The sequence below is a fragment of the Arachis ipaensis genome, chromosome B2, assembly GCF_059453495.1.
Source record: "Arachis ipaensis isolate K30076 ecotype BB chromosome B2, ASM5945349v1, whole genome shotgun sequence".
NCBI classification, from domain to species: Eukaryota; Viridiplantae; Streptophyta; class Magnoliopsida; order Fabales; family Fabaceae; genus Arachis; species Arachis ipaensis.
This window is the reverse complement of record NC_142437.1, coordinates 4,307,253-4,331,252: the sequence shown is the minus strand read 5'-3', so window position 1 is coordinate 4,331,252 and position 24,000 is coordinate 4,307,253. Positions and strand designations below refer to the sequence as shown.

Sequence of the window (24,000 nt, the reverse complement as noted above, 5' to 3'; positions counted from 1 at the left end):
GAAAAATTATGGAAGGAAGAATAATTATATTCACAAAAAAGGATCTCACCAAAAGTGGGATAAAAAAAAATTCTGGGCAAAATAACTCAACAGAGAATACATGTTTCCATTGTGGTGGAAAGGACCATTGGTCACGTACCTGTTGTACCCCAAGGCACCTAATCGATCTTTATCAAGCATCTTTGAAAAAGAATGACAAAGGAAAGGAAACAAATTTTGTTTCAAATGATGCTGAAAATTACACCACTCATTATGTGAGGATCCTGAATAAAATATTGGTCATTTGATCAATGATAGAATAGTTTAATATGTGAGATTGTTAAGTATTCATGTAAATAGATAATGTAAGGAACTTATTGTTAAGTTTTATTTTTTTATGTATTTAAGTTTTAAATATGATGTATATAAATAATGAAGTATTAATGTTTATGTTTATGTTTAAGAATTTTGAAATCACTAAATGTGTCCGGTTTTAATAATAATAGTGATAATAATAAAATTTTAGTGTATGACATTGTACAGTGTTTCTTAGAAAAATAATTCCAATCAAGAATTTAATTTGACTGTGCATGTATTACTACTCATTTTATTATTATTTATCTTTGAAGAAAATGGCAAGGATATATAATGAAGATGTATGCCTTGCGGATAGTACAAGTTCGCACACCATTCTCAAAAGTGATATATATATATATATATACCCATCTTGTGGTAAAAGAAGAATGTGTTAATACTATTATTGGCTTGGGTAATGTGATAGAAGGTTCCGAAAGAGCTATAATTTTATTTCCTAGAGGAACAAAATTCATAATAAATAATGCACTATTATATACCAAGTTTCTGAGGAACTTGTTGAGTTTCAAAGATATTCGCCGAAATGGATATCATATTGAAACAATGAATGAGGGAAATCATGAGTATTTGTATATCACAACCCATGATTCAAATAAAAAGGTTATATTAGAAAAGTTACCATCACATTCATCTGGGTTATATTATACCAAAATTAGTACAATTGAATCACATGCTATTGTAAACCAAAAGTTTACTAGCCCAAATGAATTCATAACTTGGCATGATCGATTGCGTCATTCGGGAACAATCATGATGCGGAGAATTATTGAAAACTCCCATGGACATTCACTAAAGAACCAGAATATTTTTAAATCTAGTGAATTTTCTTGTGCTGCATGTTCTCAAGGAAGTTAATTTTAAGGCCATCACCAGTAAAGATTGAATTTGAGTCCCCTGAATTCCTTGAAAGGATTCAAGGTGATATATGTGGACCTATCCATCCACCATGTGGATCTTTTAGATATTTTATGGTCATAATAGACACATCTTCGATATGGTCACATGTGTGTTTATTGTCTTCTCGCAACCTGACGTTTGCGAGATTACTTGCTCAAATTATTCGATTAAAAGCACAATTTTCAGAAAATCCAATCAAAGCAATTCGTCTTGATAATGCTGGTGAATTTACTTCCCAAGTTTTTTATGCCTATTGTATGGCTAATGGAATAAGTGTTGAACATCCAGTAGCTCATGTTCACACACAAAATGGGTTAGCAAAATCACTTATTAGACGCCTCCAATTAAATGCTAGACTCTTACTTATGAGAACAAATCTCCCAACTTCGGGTTAGGAGCATGCTATTTTACATGCCGCAGCACTTATTCGTTTAAGACCAACGAGTTACCATAAGTTCTCTCCTATGTAATTAGCTTTTGGCAAGCAGCCAAATGTTTCCCATTTAAGGATATTTAGGTGTGCGATATATGTTCGCATTACACCACCTTCTCGCACCAAAATGGGACCCCAAAGAAAATTGGGGATATATGTTGGAAATGATTCTCCCTCTATAGTAAGGTATCTTGAGATACAAACTGAGGATGTATTTAAAGCCCGAATTGCGGATTGTCATTTTGATGAATCAAAATTTCCAACATTAGCGGGAGAGAATAAGCTTCCTGAAAAGGAACTTAATTGGAATGCATCATCCTTGATGCATTTGGATCCTCGATCAGGGCAATGTGAACTAGAAGTTCAAAATATTATATATTTGCAAAGAATAGCAAATGAATTGCCTGATACATTTTCCGATACAAAGAGGATAACCACGTCTTATAAACCAGCAAAAAATGCCCCAATTCAAATTGATGTCCAAGTCGGACAAATAGCCACTGACACAAATTCACGCCAGAAGCATGGCATGCCTGTCGGTTCCAAAGACAAAAATTCTCGAAAAAGAAAAGAGGTAAATACTATTCCTGTTGAAAAAGACATAGTAAAGACACCTACAGTTGTCCAAAATTTTGATATAGTTTTAACGCCAGAAGACGTTCAGGTACCTGAAAATTGAGAAAAAGACGAGATCTCGATAAATTATGTCTTTACAGAAGAAAAATGGGACCGAAATAAGACAATTGTCAATGAAATATTTACATATAATGTGACATTAAATATCATGCATGAAAGTAAGGATCTTGAGCCAAGATCAGTCGAAGAATGTCGATAAAGAAATGATTGGCCAAAATAGGAAGAAGCCATGAAGGTTGAGCTAGACTCACTTGCAAAACGTGAAGTCTTTGGACCTGTAGTCCGTACACCAGAAGATGTAAAACCTGTTGGATATCGATGGGTATTTGTGAGAAAACGAAATGAGAAAAACGAAGTTGTACGCTACAAAGCTCGACTTGTAGCACAAGGTTTTTCACAAAGTTCCGGTATAGATTATGAAAAAACATATTCCCTTGTAGTGGATGCAATAACATTGCGTTATTTGGTCAGTTTATCTGCATATCATAAACTACATATGCATTTAATATATGTGGTAACAACCTATTTATACGAATCATTAGATCGTAATATCTATATGAAAGTCCCCGAAGGACTAAAGATATCTAAACTATCCAATGAATATTAATAGGGATTGTACTCAGTTAAATTGCAAAGATCTTTATATGGTCTGAAGCAATTTGGACGAATGTGGTATAATCGTCTTACTGAGTATCTGGCCAAAAACGGATTCAAGAATGATGATATCTGCTCATGTGTTTTCATAAAGAAATCTGCATTTGGGTTCATTATAATTGCGGTGTACGTTGATGATTTAAATATCATTAGAACTCCTGAAGAGATTCCAACAATTATAAAAACTCTAAAAGAAGAGTTTGAGATGAAAGATCTTAGAAAGACTAAATTTTGTCTCGGCCTGCAGATCGAGCATACAAAAAAAGGGATCTTTATTCATCAAACAACATACACAGAAAAGATCTTGAAGAGATTTTATATGGATAAGTCACATCCATTAAGTACCCCAATAATCGTAAGGTCTTTGGATGCGGAAAAAAATCAATTTCGTCCTAAAGAAGAAAATGAAGATATCCTTGGTCCTGAAGTACCATATTTTAGTGTCATTGGAGCACTAATGTATCTTGCCAATAATACAAGACCCGATATATCATTTGCTGTGAATTTACTAACAAGATACATCTCTTCTCCAACCAGAAGACATTGGAATGGAATCAAACAAATCTTTCGATATCTTTATAGAACGGTTGATATGGGATTGTTTTATCCATATGAATCCAAGTCACAATTAGTTGGCTATGCAGATGCTGGATACTTGTCTGATCCAAATAAAGGAAGATCTCAAACAGGATACTTATTCACATATGGTGGTACAACTATATCATGGAGGCCCACAAAACAGACAATAGCAGCAACCTCCTCTAATCATGCTGAAATACTAGAGATTCATGAATCAAGTTGCGAGTGTTTTTGGCTCAGGAGTTTGATCCAATATATTCTGTCATTATGTGTGGACTGATTGATCATAAGATAGCTCCAACTGTCCTGTTTGAAGATAATATAGTATGCATTGCTCAACTTAAGGGTGGATACATTAAAGGTGATAGAACAAAGCATATTTCTCCCAAATTCTTCTTCACTCAGGATCTTCAAAATTAAGGGACAATTGATGTCCAACAGATCCGCTCAAGTGATAATCTGGCATATTTATTTACGAAGTCACTCCCAAAATCCTCTTTTGAAAATTGGTACATGAGATTGGGATTCGCCGATTTTGAGACATTAAATGATGTCGACAAGAGGGAGAGACTGTACTTTTTTTTCCTTGGTCAGGTTTTTTTCCATTGAATTTTTCTTGACAAATTTTTAATGAGGCAGTCCCTATCAAAGAATATTGTACTCTTTTTCCTTCACTAAATTTTTTTTTCCATTGGGTTTTTCTTTAGTAAGGTTTTAACGAGGCATAATCTTAAATGGTCATCTAAGGAGGAGTGTTGTGATAAAATAAGATAGCTTGAGGTGGATGTCCATTTTCCATAAAGTTCAAGTTTTCAAGAGAAATTACATTTAAAAAGGTTTGAAAATATAACTTTATGTATGTATATAAATAGAGGCCTAATCTTCTGACGAGATACACAACAACATAAATAAAAGCACTTTTTTCTCTTTTTTCTTCATATTTTACTAATATAATATCAATATATTATAATAGTATTGGTAAATATTAATATTAGAGTCTTCTACTTATACATATTTATTTTATATTTTATTATATCTTCTTTATTTATTTTACAACAGCATACAATTTTTAATTCGGACAGTGCTTCAGTGTCACTATTAGGGGTGGCAATATGTACCCTACCCGCGGGTACCCAATCCGATCCCACCCGGTTGGGTAGGTTTGCCAACCCGATCCGCAACGGGTAAGGTTATCGTGCGGGTTGGGTAGGGTGCGGGTTGTGCCTCAACCCTATCCGACCAACCCGCACCCTATATATGTATATGTTATATACTTATATAAAAATATATTTTAAGTGGATGTTGAACCAAAGACCTCTTACTAAATGCAAAAGATCCTTAGTCATTAAAAGAAGATCATTAATTAATAATTTAATATTTTTTTTAACATAAAAGTCAGTTCTTTTTTAAATTATCATCAAGTTATATAATAATATTGCATCTTTTTTTATAATTCGCGGGTAGGGTCGGGTACCCGAAAATTAAGAGCGGATAGGATTAAGGTTGAGATATTCTCAACCCGCGAGTAGAATTAGAGTTGGTTCCAAACCCTATCCTACTTCACCCATTGCCACCCCTAGTCACTATTGTCTTAGAGATCGGACCAAATACTTTACAAAAGACTTTTTTAATTCAATGCATTTGCAAAAATTAATGGATCCGTACATTGCACTAAGGCACTATAACTTTGGCAGTCTCGACAGGTTGAGGCACACCCTGCACATTAATTTAGCATTAAAAGCATTACATATATTCCACACAAAATTGAATAATTCAAGAGCTAATTAATAGGGTTTCAATAATCCTTTTGTTATTTTAATTATTTTTTGTCATATTTTATAAGTCTCTAATTTTCAAGTTATTAAAAGGTTAATAAATTTTATTAAGCTTAGATCAGGTGTTCTTGTGGTGTTATATAGAAGTAAATACCAAATCGATATTCGAAAGATTTTGACATTGACAAAATAGTACATAATTTTTGTTATTGACAAAATAATCCCTAAAAAATTTTAAAATTTGACAAACGTGTTCCTGAATTTGTCGGAGTAAATCTCCGATAAATACAATACTGACATAGTTACCGTATTTTAATAACCTGGCAAACCACTCCCAAACCCTAGCTAATCCCTCCCTCCCCAACCCAGACTCTCCTCCATCTCCCTCCCCATCGCAGCCCTCCCCTTCAATGGAGGAGGGGGTTGCGTTGGGTAGGGGGAGGACTGCGATGGAGAAGGAGATGGAGGGAGAGTCTGCGTTGGAGAGAGAGGGATTAGGGTTTGGGAGTACGTAGTTTGCCAGGTCACTAAAATACGGTGGCCATGTCAGCATTGTGCTTGCCGGAGATTTACTCCGGCGAGTTTGAGGACATGCTTGTTAAATTTTAAAATTTTTTAGGGATCATTTTATCAATAACAAAAGTCTGATACTATTTTGTCAGTATCAGAATCTTTCGAGTATCGATTTAGTATTTACCTCTCCTATATATTTTGCGGTTTTGTTGTTTATCCTTCATTGAAGAAATCCAAAAACTCCTATTAGGTTTTAGTGAATCAAAAGAAAAGTAATTACAAGAATTAAAGCAAAATAACATGTATTTTATCAAAGTCACTTAACCATTTTATAATTGTAATAAGGATGAATGAAATAAAATGCATGCTTGAATGTAAAATTTGTTTGCACAATCAAATGTGATTAGAAATTTTAACTGTAAAAATTGAATAAAATAGATAGAAATCTAGAACAATTAAAACTTCGACATATTCAAACTCAACACCCAAAAGTTTGAGGTGCCCAGCTACATAGCTTTCTTTCAGTTTTAAAAGAAAATGGGACATACAAAAGCAATCGAAGCATTATAAAGATATTAGAACACAAAGATATTACATAGAGATATTAGAACACAACCATTATATTAGACAAAGATATTACACAAAGAAAATGTTATTATTATCATTTCTCTTTTCTTCATTCATATCTTTTATTCAATCATCATCTTCATCATCGTCATAAATTCTTCATCATCATCATTATCATCACCATCATCATCATTATCATCATCTTCATCAATCTGCAATAAAGGCCAATAGACTAGTGCTTATGAAAATAACTTGAGCTTTAATTCAACCATGCATATATATACTAAATTTCCATTTTCTGTTATTTGACAATAAAAAAGTATTTCACTGTCCAAAAATAAAGATTTATGCATCAACTCCTATAATCACAGTAATAATAAAATTTTGTGCTCATTTTAAACAATGTATAACCAATATTCAAATGGTTAAGAATTATTCATTCTTTGAATTTCACATAATAATTAGTTTATTGTGCTTTTCAATACAATAATTCATAATACGTAGTAATTGAAAGAGTTACCATTATTAGTGGTAATATTAAGATTCATAACTAAAATTCAAGACATGTGCTGCAGGCATAATAATGTTAATCGATTTCATGTATTTATTTAGAAATATTATTAAAAAGAAATTCAAACAATTGACAAGAACTGCTTTCTTCTTCTTCACTACCATACCTTTTATAGATAAATTATATGCAATTATTTAGAAAAAAAATTAGATTGTCAATTTAAAAAGTTTTATAATTAATTATAGGCAGAGTAAGATATATAACTCTAACTGGTTAATTAAACATCCAATAATTAATTATTCATGCATAAATTGAACTAATAATAATAATAATAATAATAATAATAATAATAATAATAATAATAATAATAAACAATCAGTATGGTTAGATTTGTAATATTATGAGACAAATTATTTGAACTAACCTTGCAATGTGGAATATGAGCAATTTTGGACCAATCTGGACCTGTCTCCTTATTGTACTTTGCATATAATGCGGGACAATCATATACCACTAAATACTGAAGATTATGAGTTTGATCCATGTTGGGAAGAGATGACAAATTTTTACAATGATAGATATAAAGTTCTTCAAGAGAAGTCATCGACAACCTTGTGGGCAATGATTTTATCCCTGTTATGCTTATACTCAAATATTGCAATTTAGTAGCTCTTTCAAGCCATTTTGGTAAAGCATTCAACTTTTTTGATCCAATAATTAAGAATAATTGAAGGTTTAAATTATTTACTACCACATGTTGCTTTCCTTCTTCCTCTTCATCCTCAAAATTCATCAGCTCTTCACACCAAAGTAAGCCCAGCTTCTTTAAAGTAGTCAAGCGGCCAACAGCACTTGGTACGGACACTAACTTTGGACATTGAAGATACAAGAATTTGAGTTGTTGGAAGCGTCCTATGTTCATTGAGGACAAACTTGTAATTTTGATTCCCATCAAAAACAAATATTGAAGATAGATGAGATTTTTCATGTCTTTGGGAAACTCATCAAGGTACAAACTCTGCAAATTTTGCATCTTACAAATGGAATCAGTTAGCTTTTTCAAACTAGGACAATTTTCAAGATAGAGATATCTCAAGTGCTTCTTCATTTTGACAAAGCAATCATCAGGCAACGAACTCAACTCCATATCTTTTTTTAGTTGCAACACCCTCAGATAGTTGAACTTGTTAGAGGTCCATTCTATGGATGCTTCTTGTTGTCCCTCTTGCACAATGGTTCTTGTCTTGCTTGACTCTTTCATTGTTAATTGTGCTAGATCATGTACAAGATCATGCATTTTGAGTCTTTTAAATGTCATTAAATTTTGGAAATCAAAGAGGCGGAAAAGATCATCTCCATCACCAATTTGAAGTAAAGATGTTGAAACAAGCTTTTTAATATATAACTCCCCAATATCTTCTGCGTCTTCTTCTTCGCGTGTAGGTTGGAGGAGTCCATGAGCCATCCAGAACATAATCAACTCAATAACATGAAAGTCGTAATCCTTTGGAAAATAAGAGCAGTATGAAAAACATTGCTTTACTTGTGGTGGCAAGTGATTGTAACTCAATTTAAGTGATGGCAAAATGTCAGTTTCTTCTTGATTGAGATTCCACACCTCACTATCCCTTATTTTTCTCCGTTCATTTTCATCATGAGATTTCGATCTAAGCAAGCAACCCAAAGTTGTTATAGCCAAGGGTACTCCTTTGCATTTTTTAACAATTTGCTCCCCAATTTGCTTTAGCCTTGGGTACTTCTCTTCTTCCTTCTCTTCTTGGAATGCACATTTTGCAAAGAGCCTCCAACATTCATTCTCAGAAAGTTCTTTTAACTTCATTTGAAGATTACTCCCCACAATGTCAGCAACTTTTTTGCTACGAGTGGTCACTATAACTTTGCTGCCTTTGTCACCACCTGCTTCTAACAAATGATTTCTCAATTCATCCCATTTGTTGTGGTTTTCATTCCAAACATCGTCTAACACGAGTAAGAATCTCTTACCATGCAACGTTTGATTGAGAAGAGGTATCATATATTCCAAACTAGAATTTGCATTAACGACATTCTCTCTCTTTAAGGCCGCATGAATGATTCTTTGTATTAGCTTCTTCACATCAAAATCATCAGAAACACAAACCCACATTAATGTATCGAAATTCGCCTTCACTTGGGTATCATTATAAACCATTTGTGCAAGTGTAGTCTTTCCCAAACCTCCAATTCCAACAATTGAAATCACATCAATACTATTAGCTTGTGATTTTTGTGTCATCAATGAATTTATAATCTTCTCTTTTTCTTCAAGTCTACCACACACACGGAAAGGCAATGAAGAAGCAGTTTCTCGCCATGGTAAATTGTGCTCCATAGCTGGAGTGTTGACATGTTCAACTATACCCAACTTTCTCCCTTCTCTTATTTTTTCATCCATCTTCTGTTTCATATCTTTGATTTTGTGGGCCATTCTGATGCGAAATGCAAGTGGATTACTTGTGTACGAGAAGAATCGGCAGACCTTGGTGCTAATGCTTCCATACATTTTGACCACTTCATTAAGTTTTGCTTCATACTCTATTTCATCCAATATGTCACCAGCATCATCAAATGCCTCTCTGAGTTGCTTCAACCACTCATCTATACTGCGATTTTTTGCTTGCTTGTTCTCAGCATCTATGAGATATGCATTGATGGTTCTCAAAGAACTTTCAAACTTTTTTACATCATCTTTAAGACCGCATGCCAGAGTAATCTCTTGGAATGATTTTGTTGCTAAATTGGCCAAGAGTGTTGATGGCACACCAGAAACAACTTCAGCCATTGAAGAATCAATGAGTGGAACCTTATGGTGATAAAAAGTAATGTTAGAGGCCAAGAATATATATATATATATATATACACACATACGTGGTGGGTGTCTTCAGATAGCATTGCTTTGGGTGGCTAAGAATGATTATGTATTGACTGACAAATAATCTTGCAACAAATTATACATATGGAGAATCAATGTATTGTTAATGCTGGTTGATTGAAAAGTATATTAAAGGAGAGTGTGATAAATGACAAACTTCAAATTGAAAATCCCTTTTCAAAAGCAGTCTCAAAATTCATAGCATAAAACAAATCTCAGTCCAAATTTCATCAACAAAATCAAATGTTAATATAAAAGTGGAAGCAGTTAATAATGATAGTAATTTATCTCCCAAACTTTAGCTTATGTGTAATTTACCCTATTTAAAATGTAAAATCCAGTATTCTGATGAACTTGTCAAATAATACAAGAAAGATATATTATTAATATTTTGTCCAAAATTAGTTCTTACACTTTGTCAATATATAAAATATAATATTAAAAATATTTTTGCATATTAAAATAAGCTATTAAAATTAATTATTATGTATTTATGTATAAATATATGTATAATTTAATTTATTTTTAATATGTATTTTATATTTCAACGACTCAACGTATATTCTACCTTGATAACTAATTTTAATTTAATATAATCTAACATAGTTGATAAAACATATATATAAAGCGACAGTTTGTAACAAAAATTCTGAAAGCCGAACTAATAATCAAATCAGCAGATTTATTAAAAGTTTAAAAATTCTATTGAACTTAAATCACGTTAATCGAATTTAATAAAATAATTTTTGATATTTTATTATTTTTAAACAGTTAATCGTTTAAAATCAAACTGATTCGGCCGATTAATTGATTGTTTGAGTTTTTTTTTATTAATTCATTGTCGATCAGTTTTTATTCTGACTGAATTGATTCGATGATTAATTCTCGATTAATCAGATTGAATTCAGTTCTCAGAACAATAGTTTAGAAAACACAGAAATTAGCATCTTTCTTGAACCTCTTAAAAATTCCTGGCGGTTAAATTGTACATTTAGAAGGTTTACGATATTATGTTTTTTTTTTTTCCTTCATAATTTAGTCTACCATTATTGATATTAATTTATTTTTTAGTACTTAATTTTCATTACTTTTCAAACAATTAAATAAACGGTGGAAATTGAAATATAACAAAAGAAGCAGCACGAGAAGATCAGATCTAATTAAATCCTTACATATGAAGTAAGACTGAAAATTAGAAACTAGAATAAAAAATTCAGCTCTAAATTCTTGTTTTGAAAACTAATCAATATATCATACCTCCTGACGTTGCTGAAGTGTGATTAAAGCCAAAGAACATCAAAGAAGAACAGCTCATATATTTTGCACCGAAGAAATTCCCACCAATGAAATGCTAAAAAAGAAAAACTTTTATTAGAAACTCGTTGCATTTGAGAACTACACATTGAACTGAGTAAACTTAAAAAAATAAGAAATAAGAAAAAAAACCTGCAAGTAGTGAAAATTTTGGTTATTGCTTGTTTGGACTCTCTTGTATTAGTGGATGAGTAACGAATTTATTGAAGAAGTGAACAATAATGGAGTGATGAGTTTTTTTTTTTGGACAGAGAGATGAGAAGTGAGTTATATATATGGATGGAAGAAATTGTAATGGGGGTAACATACTTCAATTAGTGGACCTAATCATGCACTATTTTCTATTGTTAATTCAAGTATAGTGCAGTAGTCTATAATGGGGGTAACACGTCTTTTGTCCCTTTCCAATAATCAATTAGGGAAAATTAACTAAAAAGAAAAGAATCTTTTGTTTTCTTTTTCTTTTGGTGTCTATCTTCTCTTTTACTTTGATTCTCTTATATATATATATACTTATACTTGATCAATAATAATTTGTATTTATAATTATAAATATTTTGCATACAACAAACATATAATTTATAATTTGTAACTGTTAAGCACCAGTTCACTTGTAATAATCCTAGACAAATAATAATGACAAAAATCTTAAAAATTACAAACATTTCTCTATATATAATTGATGTTATAATTACTATATAACTTTGTCAACCTAAAGGAAAGTAATATTTTTTTATATTTAAAAATATTTTTTATTTAAAAAATAAAAGTAAAAAATGTTACAATAATATAAAAATATATAATTTTAATTTTAATAATACTACTATAACCACCATAATAATAATTATCGTAGAATCCGTATGAATTACTAATAATATTATTATTGTTAGATATAATTGTTTATGTATTTTTTATTAGTTTAAATTTTTGTTAAATAATATTATAATATAATATTAGAATTTCTATAACTTAAAAATTTAAAATTTGATTTTTATTATTTAGAAAAAAATTTCAATTTACGCGCCCTCCAAAAGAAAGAATTTGACCAATGTGATATCAACAATCGGAAAAGTTAAAAAAAAAAATATTTTATACCATAAAAGAAAATAAAAAAGGAGTATAAAAAATTATGGACACATCATTTCTCCCAAGTTCTACCTTGTATTTTTTTAGGTCTTGAAATTATGCTGCACTTTTAATTTATGGTTGTATTATTCTATTAATTTTAAATTTTAATGCTAAATAAATTTTTTATTTTTGGTTGTATTTAATTTTTAAATATGGTAACTGTTAGACTTTCTAACATATATTTGTTCTAGATTTTATGTTTATTGTTTTTATAGTTATGATCAATTTGTCATTTTGGTATTATATATTTACTATTTAATTTTTGTTAAATATTTTAAAAATATTAATATTTCAGTAATTTTAATCATTAATCTCAACTATATTTTGTAAAACGCTTCTTAACTTATATTCGATAAAATCCCAAATACTAAGACCAAGGCTAATATTTGAATTTGTTATGCCAGTATTTAATATGTTACATTATTATTTATCAAAAACGGATGAGAACAATGACCAAAATAAATCTTCTAGTTTTAGTTAAAGATTACAGGAACCCAAACAAAATAATATATTTTCATAAAAACTAAAAACTTAGTTAAGCCTAAAATATTTCATATAAGACTATCTTTTAATTCTTAAAGGATGAACGAAATAAGGTACTTGAGTAGTATTAAATTCTCTATGCAATCAAAACCTGAGAAATTTTTAAACTATAACATTAAATTAAAAATCGATCAGAACAATTCAAATTTAACATATTATTCATAGTTTCAAACTCAACATATACACTCAAGTCTGAGGTGGTCAAATACATAACTTTACTTCAGTCTTAAATAATAATGCAACATTATATAAAGGATAAAGTTTTTGTAGCTAAAAAATATGAATTGTACTCAAAACAAAGCAATTAAAACAGAATCATTAGACAAAGACACTACACATAAAGATAATGCTTTTTATTTCCCTTTCTTTCCTTCATATTTGATCTTTATTGCCTCTCCTCCATTTTCATCATCATCATCATCATCATTTTGGTCTTTCCCATCAATCTGCAAAAATTCAAGGCTACACTACTACTCTACTAGCTAATACAGATGACATATGAAATAATAAATATAGCCACAAACAAGTGTATGTATGTAAGGATTTTCAATGCTTAAATAGTCAAAATCGTCTCTGAAGTATGAAAAGTCATTCGCTCTCTAAATAGGTTTTTGAAAGATTTTTTAAATTAAATTTGTCTTTCAAAGATTTTAAGTTAGTCACGTTAATTTTTCTGTTACTTTTATTGCTGACGACGTTAAAATAGACAAAATTTATTAATGTGACACATTAAGTATGAATAAAGCTTAAGAAATTTAAAACTTGTGAAGGATAAATTTAATTAAAAAATCTTCCAGAAACTAATTTAAAAAATAAATGATCTTTTAATTTAGAGACATAAATATGAATAAAGCATTAGAAATTGAATAAACTAACCTTGCAATGTGGGATATGAGAAATTTTTTTCAAATCCAGACCTGTCTTCTTGTTATACCTTGCACTTAGTATAGGACAATCATCTATCTCTAACAATTGAAGATTATGGAATTGATCCATGTTGTTGGGAAGAAATGACAATATTCTACAAGAAATGATATGAAGTTCTTCAAGAGAATCACTTGGAAAGCGTGTGGGAAATGATTTCATTCTTGCCCCCCATATTCTCAAATAGCGCAATTTAGTAGCTCTGTAAAGCCAATTAGGTAAAGCTTTCAACTTAAATGATCCATTAATCACAAGCACTTGAAGGTTCAAACTATAGGTTGCCACATTTTTCTTTTCTTCTTCTTCGCCTTCGAAATTCACCAGGTCAGAACACCAATAAATCACTAGCTTTTTTAAAGCAGTTAAGCGACCAACAGCACTTGGTACCGACACTAACTTTGTACAATACCAAAGAAACAAGAATTTGAGTTGTCGAAAGTGTCCTATGTTCATGGAGGACAAACTTGTAACTTTGACAATTAAAAAAAAAAATATTGAAGGCTAATGAGATTTTTCATGTTTTTTGGAAGCTCTTGAAGGTTGTAACATTTAGGAAAGTTTAAACGTTGTAGATTTTGCAAGTCACAAATGGAATTAGAGAGTGTTTTCAAACTACTACAACCTTTTAAATTGAGGTATCTCAAGTGTTTCTTCATCTTGGCCAAACAATTATCATGCAATGAGGTGAATTTCATCTCTTCTAAGTTGAAAACTTTTAGATAGTTGAATTTGTCAGAGGCCAATTACTCCTTCATTGTTAATTTTGCAAGTTCATGTATACAAGATCATGCATTTTGAGTCTTTTAAATGTCATTGAATTCTTCAAATTAAAGGAGTAGGAAGAAGCATCAATTTGAAGCAAATAAGCTGAATCCAGCTTATTAATATACAACTCTCCATGTCTTCTAATTAACAACAAAAGTATTACTTAGCTTGTATACTAAAATTAACTATTATGTATTTTTGTATAGATACATATATAGTTTAATTTATTTTTAATGAGTATTTTGTATTTTGTATTTTAATGTGTGTTTTATACTAGAAACTAATTTTAGTAGTTAATTTTGGTGTACAAATTAAACTAACATAGTTGAATTAACAAATATATTAATATTAATTAATAGGATTTCAATAATCCTTTTCTTATTTTAATTAATTGTTGCCATATTTTATAAGGCAAATCACTATATTAAGCCATGGGGAGGAAATATTTACAGAAATCAGCCAATCAAAAGCTGGTTCATAAATCAACCAAGAGACATTTCTATATAGTTCGAATCTACCTAATTCGAACTGCATTTTCATGTACAGATTCGAATTACATACACGCACACACCCACTAATTTGAAACAACCTGGAAATTCAAATTAGTGGGTGTGTGTGTAATTCGAATTACATGGAAATGCAGTTTAAATTAGGTAGATTCGAACTATATAGAAATCTCTTGGCTAATTCATGAACCAGTTTTTAATTTGGCTGATTTGGATAAATTTTTGCTGCCGTTGACTTATTGACGTGATTTGTCATATTTTATAAGTCTCTAATTTCCAAGCTACTAAAAGGTTAATAGATTTTATTAAGCTTAGATCAGATGTTCTTGTGGTCATTTATATATAAATATATATTTTGTTGTCCTGAATTAAAGAAATCCAAACACTCCAATTAAGTTTTAGTGAATCAAAAGAAAAGTAATTATAACAACTAAAGCAAAATAACATGTATTTTATAAAAGTCATTTAACCATTTTATAATTGTAATAAGGATGAATGAAATAAGATACATGCTTGGATGTAAAATTTGTTTGCACAATCAAAATGTGATTAGAAATTTTAGCTGTAACACCGAATTAAAAATTGAATAAAATAGATAGAAATCTAGAACAATTAAAACCTTGACATATTCAAACTACTTCAAACTCAAGACCCAAAAGTTTGAGGTGCCCAGCTACATAGCTTTCTTTCAGTTTTAAAAGAAAATGGGACATACAAAAGCAATCGAAGCACACAAAATAAAGCATTTATAAAGTAGTTGTAGCCAAAGACATGATCTGAGTTGCCAAACAAAGCAATTATTAAAACACAACCATTAGGCAAAGACATTATACAAATTATCATTTCTTTTCTTCATTTCTTTACGTAAAACTCCACATCAATTTCCATCTTCATCATCAGTTAATTTTCTTCGTTCGTCGTCGTCATCATCATAATATCCAATCTGCAATAATTCAAGGCCAGTAGACAGACTAGTGCTTATGAAATTGAAATAACTTGAGCTTTACTTCAACCATGCATATATATACTAAATATAATTAAATTGTTTTATAATTTTCTAAATTTCCATTTTCTGTCAATTCACAATAAAACAGTATTTCACTATCCAAGAATAAAGATTCATGCATCAATTCCTATAATCACAATTATAATAAAATTTTGTGCTCATTTTAAATAATGTATAGGCAATATTCAAAAGGTTAAGAGTTATGCATTCTTTGTATTTCACATAATAATTAGCTTATTGTGCTTTTATTGACGAATATTGCACGGGCTTTAAATAATTAAAGATAATGTACATTTGGATAGTTAATAACTAAAAGCAATGATTAACTAACTTTGGAAAATTTTTACCAACTGACTAACAGAAGGAATTTTATTTCATTTAATTAAAATTTTGATTTTAATATCTTAATATCATTATTTTCTTAAAATTAAAGTGAAACATGGCTATTAGGGTATGACTCAAAGTTGAAAGTATAAATTTATAACCTATATTATATTGCATTTTCAAAATTTGGAAGTATTCCACTCTACCATACCTTTTAGATATAAATTATACACAATTATTTAGAAAGAAAATTAGATTGTCAATTTAAAAAGTGTTAGAATTAATTATAGGGAGAGTAAGATATAACTCTAACTGGTTAATTAAACATAAAACATCAACAATTAATTATTCATGCATAATAATAATAATAATAATAATAATAATAATAATAATAATAATAATAATAATAAACTAGTATCGTTAGATTTGTAATATTATGAGATAGACTATTTGAACTAACCTTGCAATATGGAATATGAGCAATATTGGGCCAATCTGGACCTGTCTGCTTATTGTACCTTGCACTTAATGCGGGACAATCATATACCACTAAATACTGAAGATTATGAGTTTGATCCATGTTGGGAAGAGATGACAATTCTTCACACCGATAGATAAAAAGTTCTTCAAGAGAGGTCATCGGCAACCTTGTGGGCAATGATTTTATCCCTGTTATGTCTATACTCAAATATTGCAATTTAGTAGCTCTTTCAAGCCATTTTGGTAAAAAGTCCAACTTTTTTGATCCAATGATAAAGAACAATTGAAGGTTTAAATTATTTACTACCACATGTTGCTTTCCTTCTTCCTCTTCATCCTCAAAATTCATCAGCTCTTCACACCAAAGAAATCCCAGCTTCTTTAAAGTAGTCAAGCGACCAACAGCACTTGGTACGGACACTAACTTTGAACAATTGAAAAGATACAAGAATTTGAGTTGTTGGAAGCGCCCTATATTCATTGAAGACAAACTTGTAATTTTGATTCCCATCAAAAGCAAATATTGTAGATAGATGAGTTTGTTCATGTTTTTGGGAAGTTCTTGAAGGCTGTCACAATAAAGGCCCAAACTCTGCAAACTTTGCAGCTTACAAATGGAATCAGGAAGCTTTTTCAAACTAGGAAAATTTTCAAGAAAGAGAAATCTCAAGTGCTTCTTCATTGTGGCAAAGCAATCATCAGGAAACGAGCTCAACTCCGTATCTTTTTTTAGGTGCAACACCCTCATATAGTTGAACTTGTCGGAGATCCATTCTATCGATGCTTCTTGTTGCCCCTCTTGCACAACGGTTCTTGTTCTGCTTGACTCTTTCATTGTTAATTTTGCAAGATCATGTACAAGATCATGCATTTTGAGTGTTTTAAATGTCATCAAATTTTGAAACTCAGGAAATAAGAAAGTTTTTTCTTCATTAATTTGAAGTAAAGATGTTGAAACAAGCTTCTTAATATACAACTCCCCAATATCTTCTGCATCTTCCTCTTCGCGTGTAGGTTGGAGGAGTCCATGAGCCATCCAGAACATAATCAACTCAAAAACCTCAAATTCATAATCCTTTGGATAACAAGAACAGTATGAAAAACATTGCTTTACTTCTGGTAGCAAGTGATTGTAACTCAATTTGAGTGATGGCAAAATGTCAGTTTCTTCTTGATTGAGATTCCACACCTCACTATCCCTTATTTTTCTCCACTCATTTTCATCATGAGATTTTGATCTAAGCAAGCAACCCAAAGTTGTTATAGCCAAGGGTACTCCTTTGCATTTTTTAACAATTTGCTCCCCAATTTGCTTTAGCCTTGGGTACTTCTCTTCTTCCTTCTCTTCTTGGAATGCACATTTTGTAAACAGCCTCCAACATTCATTCTCAGGAAGTCCTTCTAATTTTATTACAAGATTACTCCCCACAATGTCAACAACATTTCTGCTACGAGTGGTCACTATAATTTTGCTGTCTTTGTCACCACCTACTCCTAACAAGTGATTTCTCAATTCATTCCATTTGCTGTGGTTTTCATTCCAAACATCGTCTAAGACGAGTAAGAATTTCTTACCATGCAACGTATGATTGAGAAGAGATATCATATATTCCAAACTAGAATTTGCATCCACCACATTCTCTCTCTTTAAGGCAGCATGAATGATTCTTTGTATTAGCTTCTTCACATCAAAATCATCAGATACACACACCCACATTAAGAGATCAAAATGCTCATTCACTCGGGTATCATTGTAAACCATTTGTGCAAGTGTAGTCTTTCCCAAACCTCCAATCCCAATAATTGAGATCACATCAATACTATTAGCTTCTGATTTTTGTGTCATCAATGAATTTATAATCTCCTCTTTCTCTTCAAGTCTACCACACACACGGAAAGGCAATGAAGAAGCAGTCTCTCGCCATGGTAAATTGTGCTCCAGAGCTGGAGTGTTGACATGTTGTTCAACTATACCCAAGTCTCTCCCTTGTCTTATTTTTGCATCCATCTTCTGTTTCATATCTTTGATTTTGTGGGCCATTCTGATGCGAAATGCAAGTGGATTACTTGTATATGAGAAGAATCGGTGGACCTTGGTGCTAATGCTTCCATACATTTTGACCACTTCATTAAGTTTTGCTTCATACTCTATTTCATCTAATATGTCACCAGCGTCATCAAATGCATCTCTGAGTTGCTTCAACCACTCATCTATACTGTGGTTTTTTGCTGGCTTGTTCTCAGCATCTATGAGATATGCATTGATGGTTCTCAAAGAACTTTGAAACTTTTTTACATCATCTTTAAGACCACATGCTAGAGCAATCTCTTGGAATGATTTTGTTGCTAATTTGGCCAAGAGTGTTGATGCCGCACCAGAAACAACTTCAGCCATTGAAGAATCAATGAGTGGAACCTTATGGTGATAAAAAGTAATGTTAGAGGCCAAGAACATATATATACATATATGTGTGGTGGGTTTTCTGGTAGCATTGTTTTGGGTGGCTAAGGATGATCATGTATTGACTGATAAATAATCTTGCAACAAAGTATACATATGGTAATCAATATATTGTTAATGCTGCTTGATTGAAAAGCATATTAAAGGGGAGTGTGGTAAATGACAAACTTTAAATTGAAATTTGCTTTAAAAAAAGTATTTTAACGTGTGCGGTTGGAATAAATTGGAGAAAACTGGCCTCGAATAAAATTACCATTTACTATACTCCCTTTTAGTACACTATTCAATCAACCAACATTAACAGTATTTTAATGACTATACGTGTCATTTGTTGGAAGAATATTTGTCAATTAACACATAATATTTTTAACCATCTAAAACAATATCACCAGAGAACACAATATATATATGTATATAAAACAAACTATCAAGTTTTCAAATTATCAAAGCTTGAGGTCTCCTTAGATATTTTGGTTGAATAGCAGTGTATAAGTAACGAATTCATCCAAAAGATATCATCCCAAAAGCATAGTCCAAACCTTTTTGTTTCGATATTTTTGAATCTAAACAAAATATATAGATATTTTAATAAATTCTTAAAATGGTCTTTGAAATTGGTCTCGTACACTAAAATTGTCTTTAAGATTCTAATTGTACCAATTTAGATCCTTAAGATTGGTAAGAGTGCATTACGTTAATCTCTTACTCGTTTTTTATTAACGGCACATTGACGTATCATATTATAATATAGCCACATGTAATAATATGATAACGGATTGGTTAATGACACGTGGTATCTTAACGTGGACGATTATATTACGTGTCACAATATTATTTGTCCATGTGTCAGCTTATGTCACGTGTCATAATATTATTCGCTATATCATCGTTACATATGCACTAATTAAATTAATCCTTGATTTTGCACTAAATGATTTATTTTAGTCTCTAAAATTAAATGGTGTGCTTCAAATTAGTCTCTTCACGAGTTTTTTCTATTTTTTTTCGTAAATTCAAAATTTTCAATATCTTTAAATGCACTAACTTCAATCATATTTTTCACATATTTTTTAAATACAAGTACTTTTACAAAATATTTTTAAAATTTTAATTTTAATTATCTAATTTTTTCTATAATAATTTAATACACATAAATTTTGTAATATATAAAGATGTTATTTTAGTAAAAAAATTATATGATTAATTAACACATATTTTTTATTTTTGCCTAAAAATATACGTGTTTTTTTATAAGAAATTAAGAACTAATATATATATATTTTAAATTTTTCAGTTCCTATAAAATACATCTTTTTTGGACTAAAATAAAAAATATGTTTTATAATCAATCAATCAATATGGCTCTTTTATTAATAACATAATTTTATACTACAAAATTTTTCGATATTAAATTATTATGAATAAAATGTATATGGTTAAAACTAAATTTTGAAATTTATAAAGAAGAATGTTAGAGGGTCATTAGAATTTATTATTTTGGTTAATAGTTAGCCATTAATATTTAAAAATATAAACTAAAGTATATGTTATTAGATTATTCCACTAAAGGAGGTTAATAGCTAAAAGTGATAACAAAAAATAATAAATTTTGATAACTCTTTAACATTTATCTTCTATAAAAATACTTGTATTTAAACAACTTGTGAAAAATAAGAATTAAAATTAGTACATTCAAATATATTAAGAATTTTGAATTTATAAAAAAATAAAAAAAAAATATGAAGAGACTAATTTAGTGTACAACATTTAATTTTATAGACTAAAATAAATCATTTAGTACAAAATTAAAGACCAATTTAATACATTTACAATAATAATATAACAGATGTCAATACATGAATAATATTGTTACACGTTGTTACGTCATTATGTCACGTATCATTAACTAACCCGTCATTATACCACGTGTTATTAACCAATCTGTCATCATACCATTATATACATAATCAAATCATAAAATAACATATGTCACTAAAAATCTATATCATTAAATCATATCAATGCATTGTTAACGAGAAAGATATCAGAAACTAATGTGGTGCTGTTCAATTTTAAATACATAATTGGTGTAACTAAAATTTCAAGAATAATTTAAATGCGCAATATCATTCTCAAGTCTACTGAAAAAAAGAAAAAACATGAAAATCCCTTTTCAAAAGCAGTCTCAAAATTCATAGCATAACTGAACTTATCTGATTGCTTGCAATAATTTAACCTTCGACCAAAGGGCAAAGATATTAAAACGAATCTCAGTCCAAATTTCATCAACAAATATTCAAATGTTAATATAAAACTGGAAGCAATTAATAATGATAATAATTTATCTCCCGAACTTTAGCTTATGTGTAATTTACCCTATTTAAAATGTGCAATCCAGTATTCTGTTGAACTTGTCAAATAGTACAAGAAAGAGATTTTATTAATATTTTGTCAAAAGTAGTTCTTATTTTGTCAATATATAAAATATTAAAAATATTTTTGCACATTAAAATTAGTTATTAAAATTAACTATTATGTATTTATATATAAATACATGTATAATTTAATTTATTTTTAATATATATTTTATATTTTAATGTGTATTCTACTTTAATAACTAATTTTAATTTAATATACATTTAACATAGTTGATAAAACATATATATATGTAAAAGGGCAGTTTTAAACAAAAGTTCTGAAAGCTAAACCAATAATCAAATCAGCAGAATTAGAGGTTTAAAAATTCAACCAAACTTAGATCATGTTGAATAGAATTTAATAAAATAATTTTTGATATTTTATTATTTTTAAACAGTTAATTGCTAAAAACCAAACTAATTCGATCGATTAATTGATTGTTTGACCTTTTTTTTATCAGTTCATTGTCGATCAATTTTTATCCTGACTAAATTGATTCCATGATCGATTCTCGATTAATCAGATTGATTTCAGCTCTCAGAACAATAGTTTAAAAATACAGAAATTAACATCTTTTTTGAACCTCTTAACAACTCAGTTAAATTGCACATTTAGAAGGTTTACCATATTATGTTTTTTTCCCTTCATGATTTAGGGTTTGTTTGAAACTTCAAAACTAATTTTTTTGAACTTTTAACTTATGAAGTTTTTTTGAACTTTTAACTTATGAAAAGTAGTAGTATTAAGATTTAGTTTGGGTAAACATCTTAATTAAGCTCCTTTTAAAAAAATAGCTTAAACAATAAATAGTTATATTAAAAGTAACTTATAAATAAATTATTTTGTATTTGAGTTTTTAGTTATAAAAGTACTTATTTTATAGAAATGTGATAAGAAGTAGTAGTATTATAAGAGAAGTTATTTCTTTTAACTTCTCTATAAATTTTTAAATAGTTTTTTAAAAAGCTATAATTTAGTTTTAAAAATTACACCATAGTCTACCATTATTAATATTAATTTATTTTTCAGTACTTAATTTTCATTACTTTTAAAAATTAAATAAACGGTGGAAATTGAAATATAATAACAAAAGAAGCCGCACGAGAAGATCAGATCTAAATCCTTACATATGAACTAAGAGTGAAAATTAGAAACTAGAATAAAAAATTCAGATCTAAATTCTTGTTTTGAAAACTAATCAATATATCATACCTCCTGAGGTTGCTGAAGTGTGATTAAAGCCAAAGAACATCAAATAACAGCTCATATATTTTGCAGCTAAAAAAGAAAAATTTTTATTATTAGAAACTTGTTGCATTTGAGAACTACACATTGAGTTGAGTAAACTTAAAAAAATAAGAAATAAGAAAAAAACCTTCAAGTAGTGAACATTTTGGTTATTGCTTGCTTGGACTCTCTTGTATTAGTGGATGAGTAATGAGTTTATTGAAGAAGTGAGCAATAATGGAGTGATGAGGGTTTTTTTTTTTTTTTGTTGGACAGAGAGATGAGAAGTGAGTTATACGGATAGAGCTATAGAAATTGAAGAAAGGGTGTGGAATAGAGGAACTTGAAGAAAGGGTGTATAAGAGCAACTCCAATAGTTGTTTTTTTGGAGTTTCTGTCACTGTTCATGTCGGTAAAAATAGGAACTAACCATTGGAGTGAGTTGAGAAAAAATGCTTTCTCTTGGATCCTCTGAATGGAGACTCCCATTGTTCAATAATTATATAAAATAAATAATTATATAAAATTTTAATTAATTAAATAATTATATTAAATAATTAAATAATAATTAATTTAGTAATAATTATAATAAATAATTATATTTTTATTTAATTAATAATTTATATTAATTATTTAAATAATAATTAATTAAGTAATTAAATTATAATTAATTTATTAATAATTATAATAATTAATTAGATTAAATAATTAAATTTTTATTTAATTAATAATTTATATTAATTATTTATATCATAATTAATATTAAATATTATTTATATTATTATATTAAATTATAATTAATTAAATTTATTTACATTAAAAAATACATTTAATTTTTATACTTTACAAAATAAATTTTAGTTTGGTTGGTTATTTTTATTTTTAGAATTTAAAATGCTAACTACATTATTAAAATTAGCAGTTGTAAAAACTAGCCGTTGCAAAATTAGCCGTTAAAAATTTTAATTAGTGTAATTTCGAATTATATATTATGTATTATTGTTATATATAAATTTATTTAATATTAATATCCTTTAATAGTGAATTATTTTTAAATTTATAAATTTAAATAAT

At 29.3% G+C, this 24,000-nt stretch overlaps 2 protein-coding genes and 1 pseudogene across 5 annotated transcripts; all 3 read right to left on the bottom strand.

Annotated features, from left to right (window-relative positions):
• Positions 1–6,241: 6,241 nt before the first annotated feature.
• On the bottom strand, positions 6,242–11,430 carry LOC107626654 (putative disease resistance protein RGA3). 3 transcript variants are annotated; one of them, XM_088504697.1, is made up of 4 exons: positions 11,277–11,338; positions 11,088–11,181; positions 7,344–9,761; positions 6,242–6,640 (listed from the first exon to the last, which is right to left on the bottom strand). In XM_088504697.1, exons 3-4 carry the CDS (start codon positions 9,738–9,740, stop codon positions 6,557–6,559), a joined length of 2,481 nt encoding a protein of 826 aa, XP_088360823.1. In that variant the 5' UTR covers positions 9,741–9,761; positions 11,088–11,181; positions 11,277–11,338; the 3' UTR covers positions 6,242–6,556. The 3 variants fall into 3 exon arrangements, with proteins under 3 accessions (XP_088360823.1, XP_088360822.1, XP_088360824.1); XM_088504696.1 differs by having other exon boundaries at positions 6,242–6,620; XM_088504698.1 differs by having other exon boundaries at positions 6,289–6,620; positions 7,344–9,730; positions 11,277–11,430.
• Positions 11,431–13,168: 1,738 nt separating this feature from the next.
• On the bottom strand, positions 13,169–15,038 carry LOC148572871 (uncharacterized; annotated as a pseudogene).
• Positions 15,039–15,585: 547 nt separating this feature from the next.
• LOC107626653 (putative disease resistance protein RGA3) lies at positions 15,586–23,352 on the bottom strand. Of its 2 annotated transcripts, XM_088504695.1 has the most exons (4): positions 23,075–23,352; positions 22,912–22,977; positions 16,801–19,236; positions 15,586–15,953 (listed from the first exon to the last, which is right to left on the bottom strand). In XM_088504695.1, the coding sequence occupies exons 3-4, from the start codon at positions 19,213–19,215 to the stop codon at positions 15,888–15,890; spliced, it is 2,481 nt and encodes an 826-aa protein (XP_088360821.1). In that variant the 5' UTR covers positions 19,216–19,236; positions 22,912–22,977; positions 23,075–23,352; the 3' UTR covers positions 15,586–15,887. The 2 variants fall into 2 exon arrangements, with proteins under 2 accessions (XP_088360821.1, XP_016185033.1); XM_016329547.2 differs by lacking the exons at positions 22,912–22,977; positions 23,075–23,352 and having other exon boundaries at positions 16,801–19,252.
• Positions 23,353–24,000: the final 648 nt, after the last annotated feature.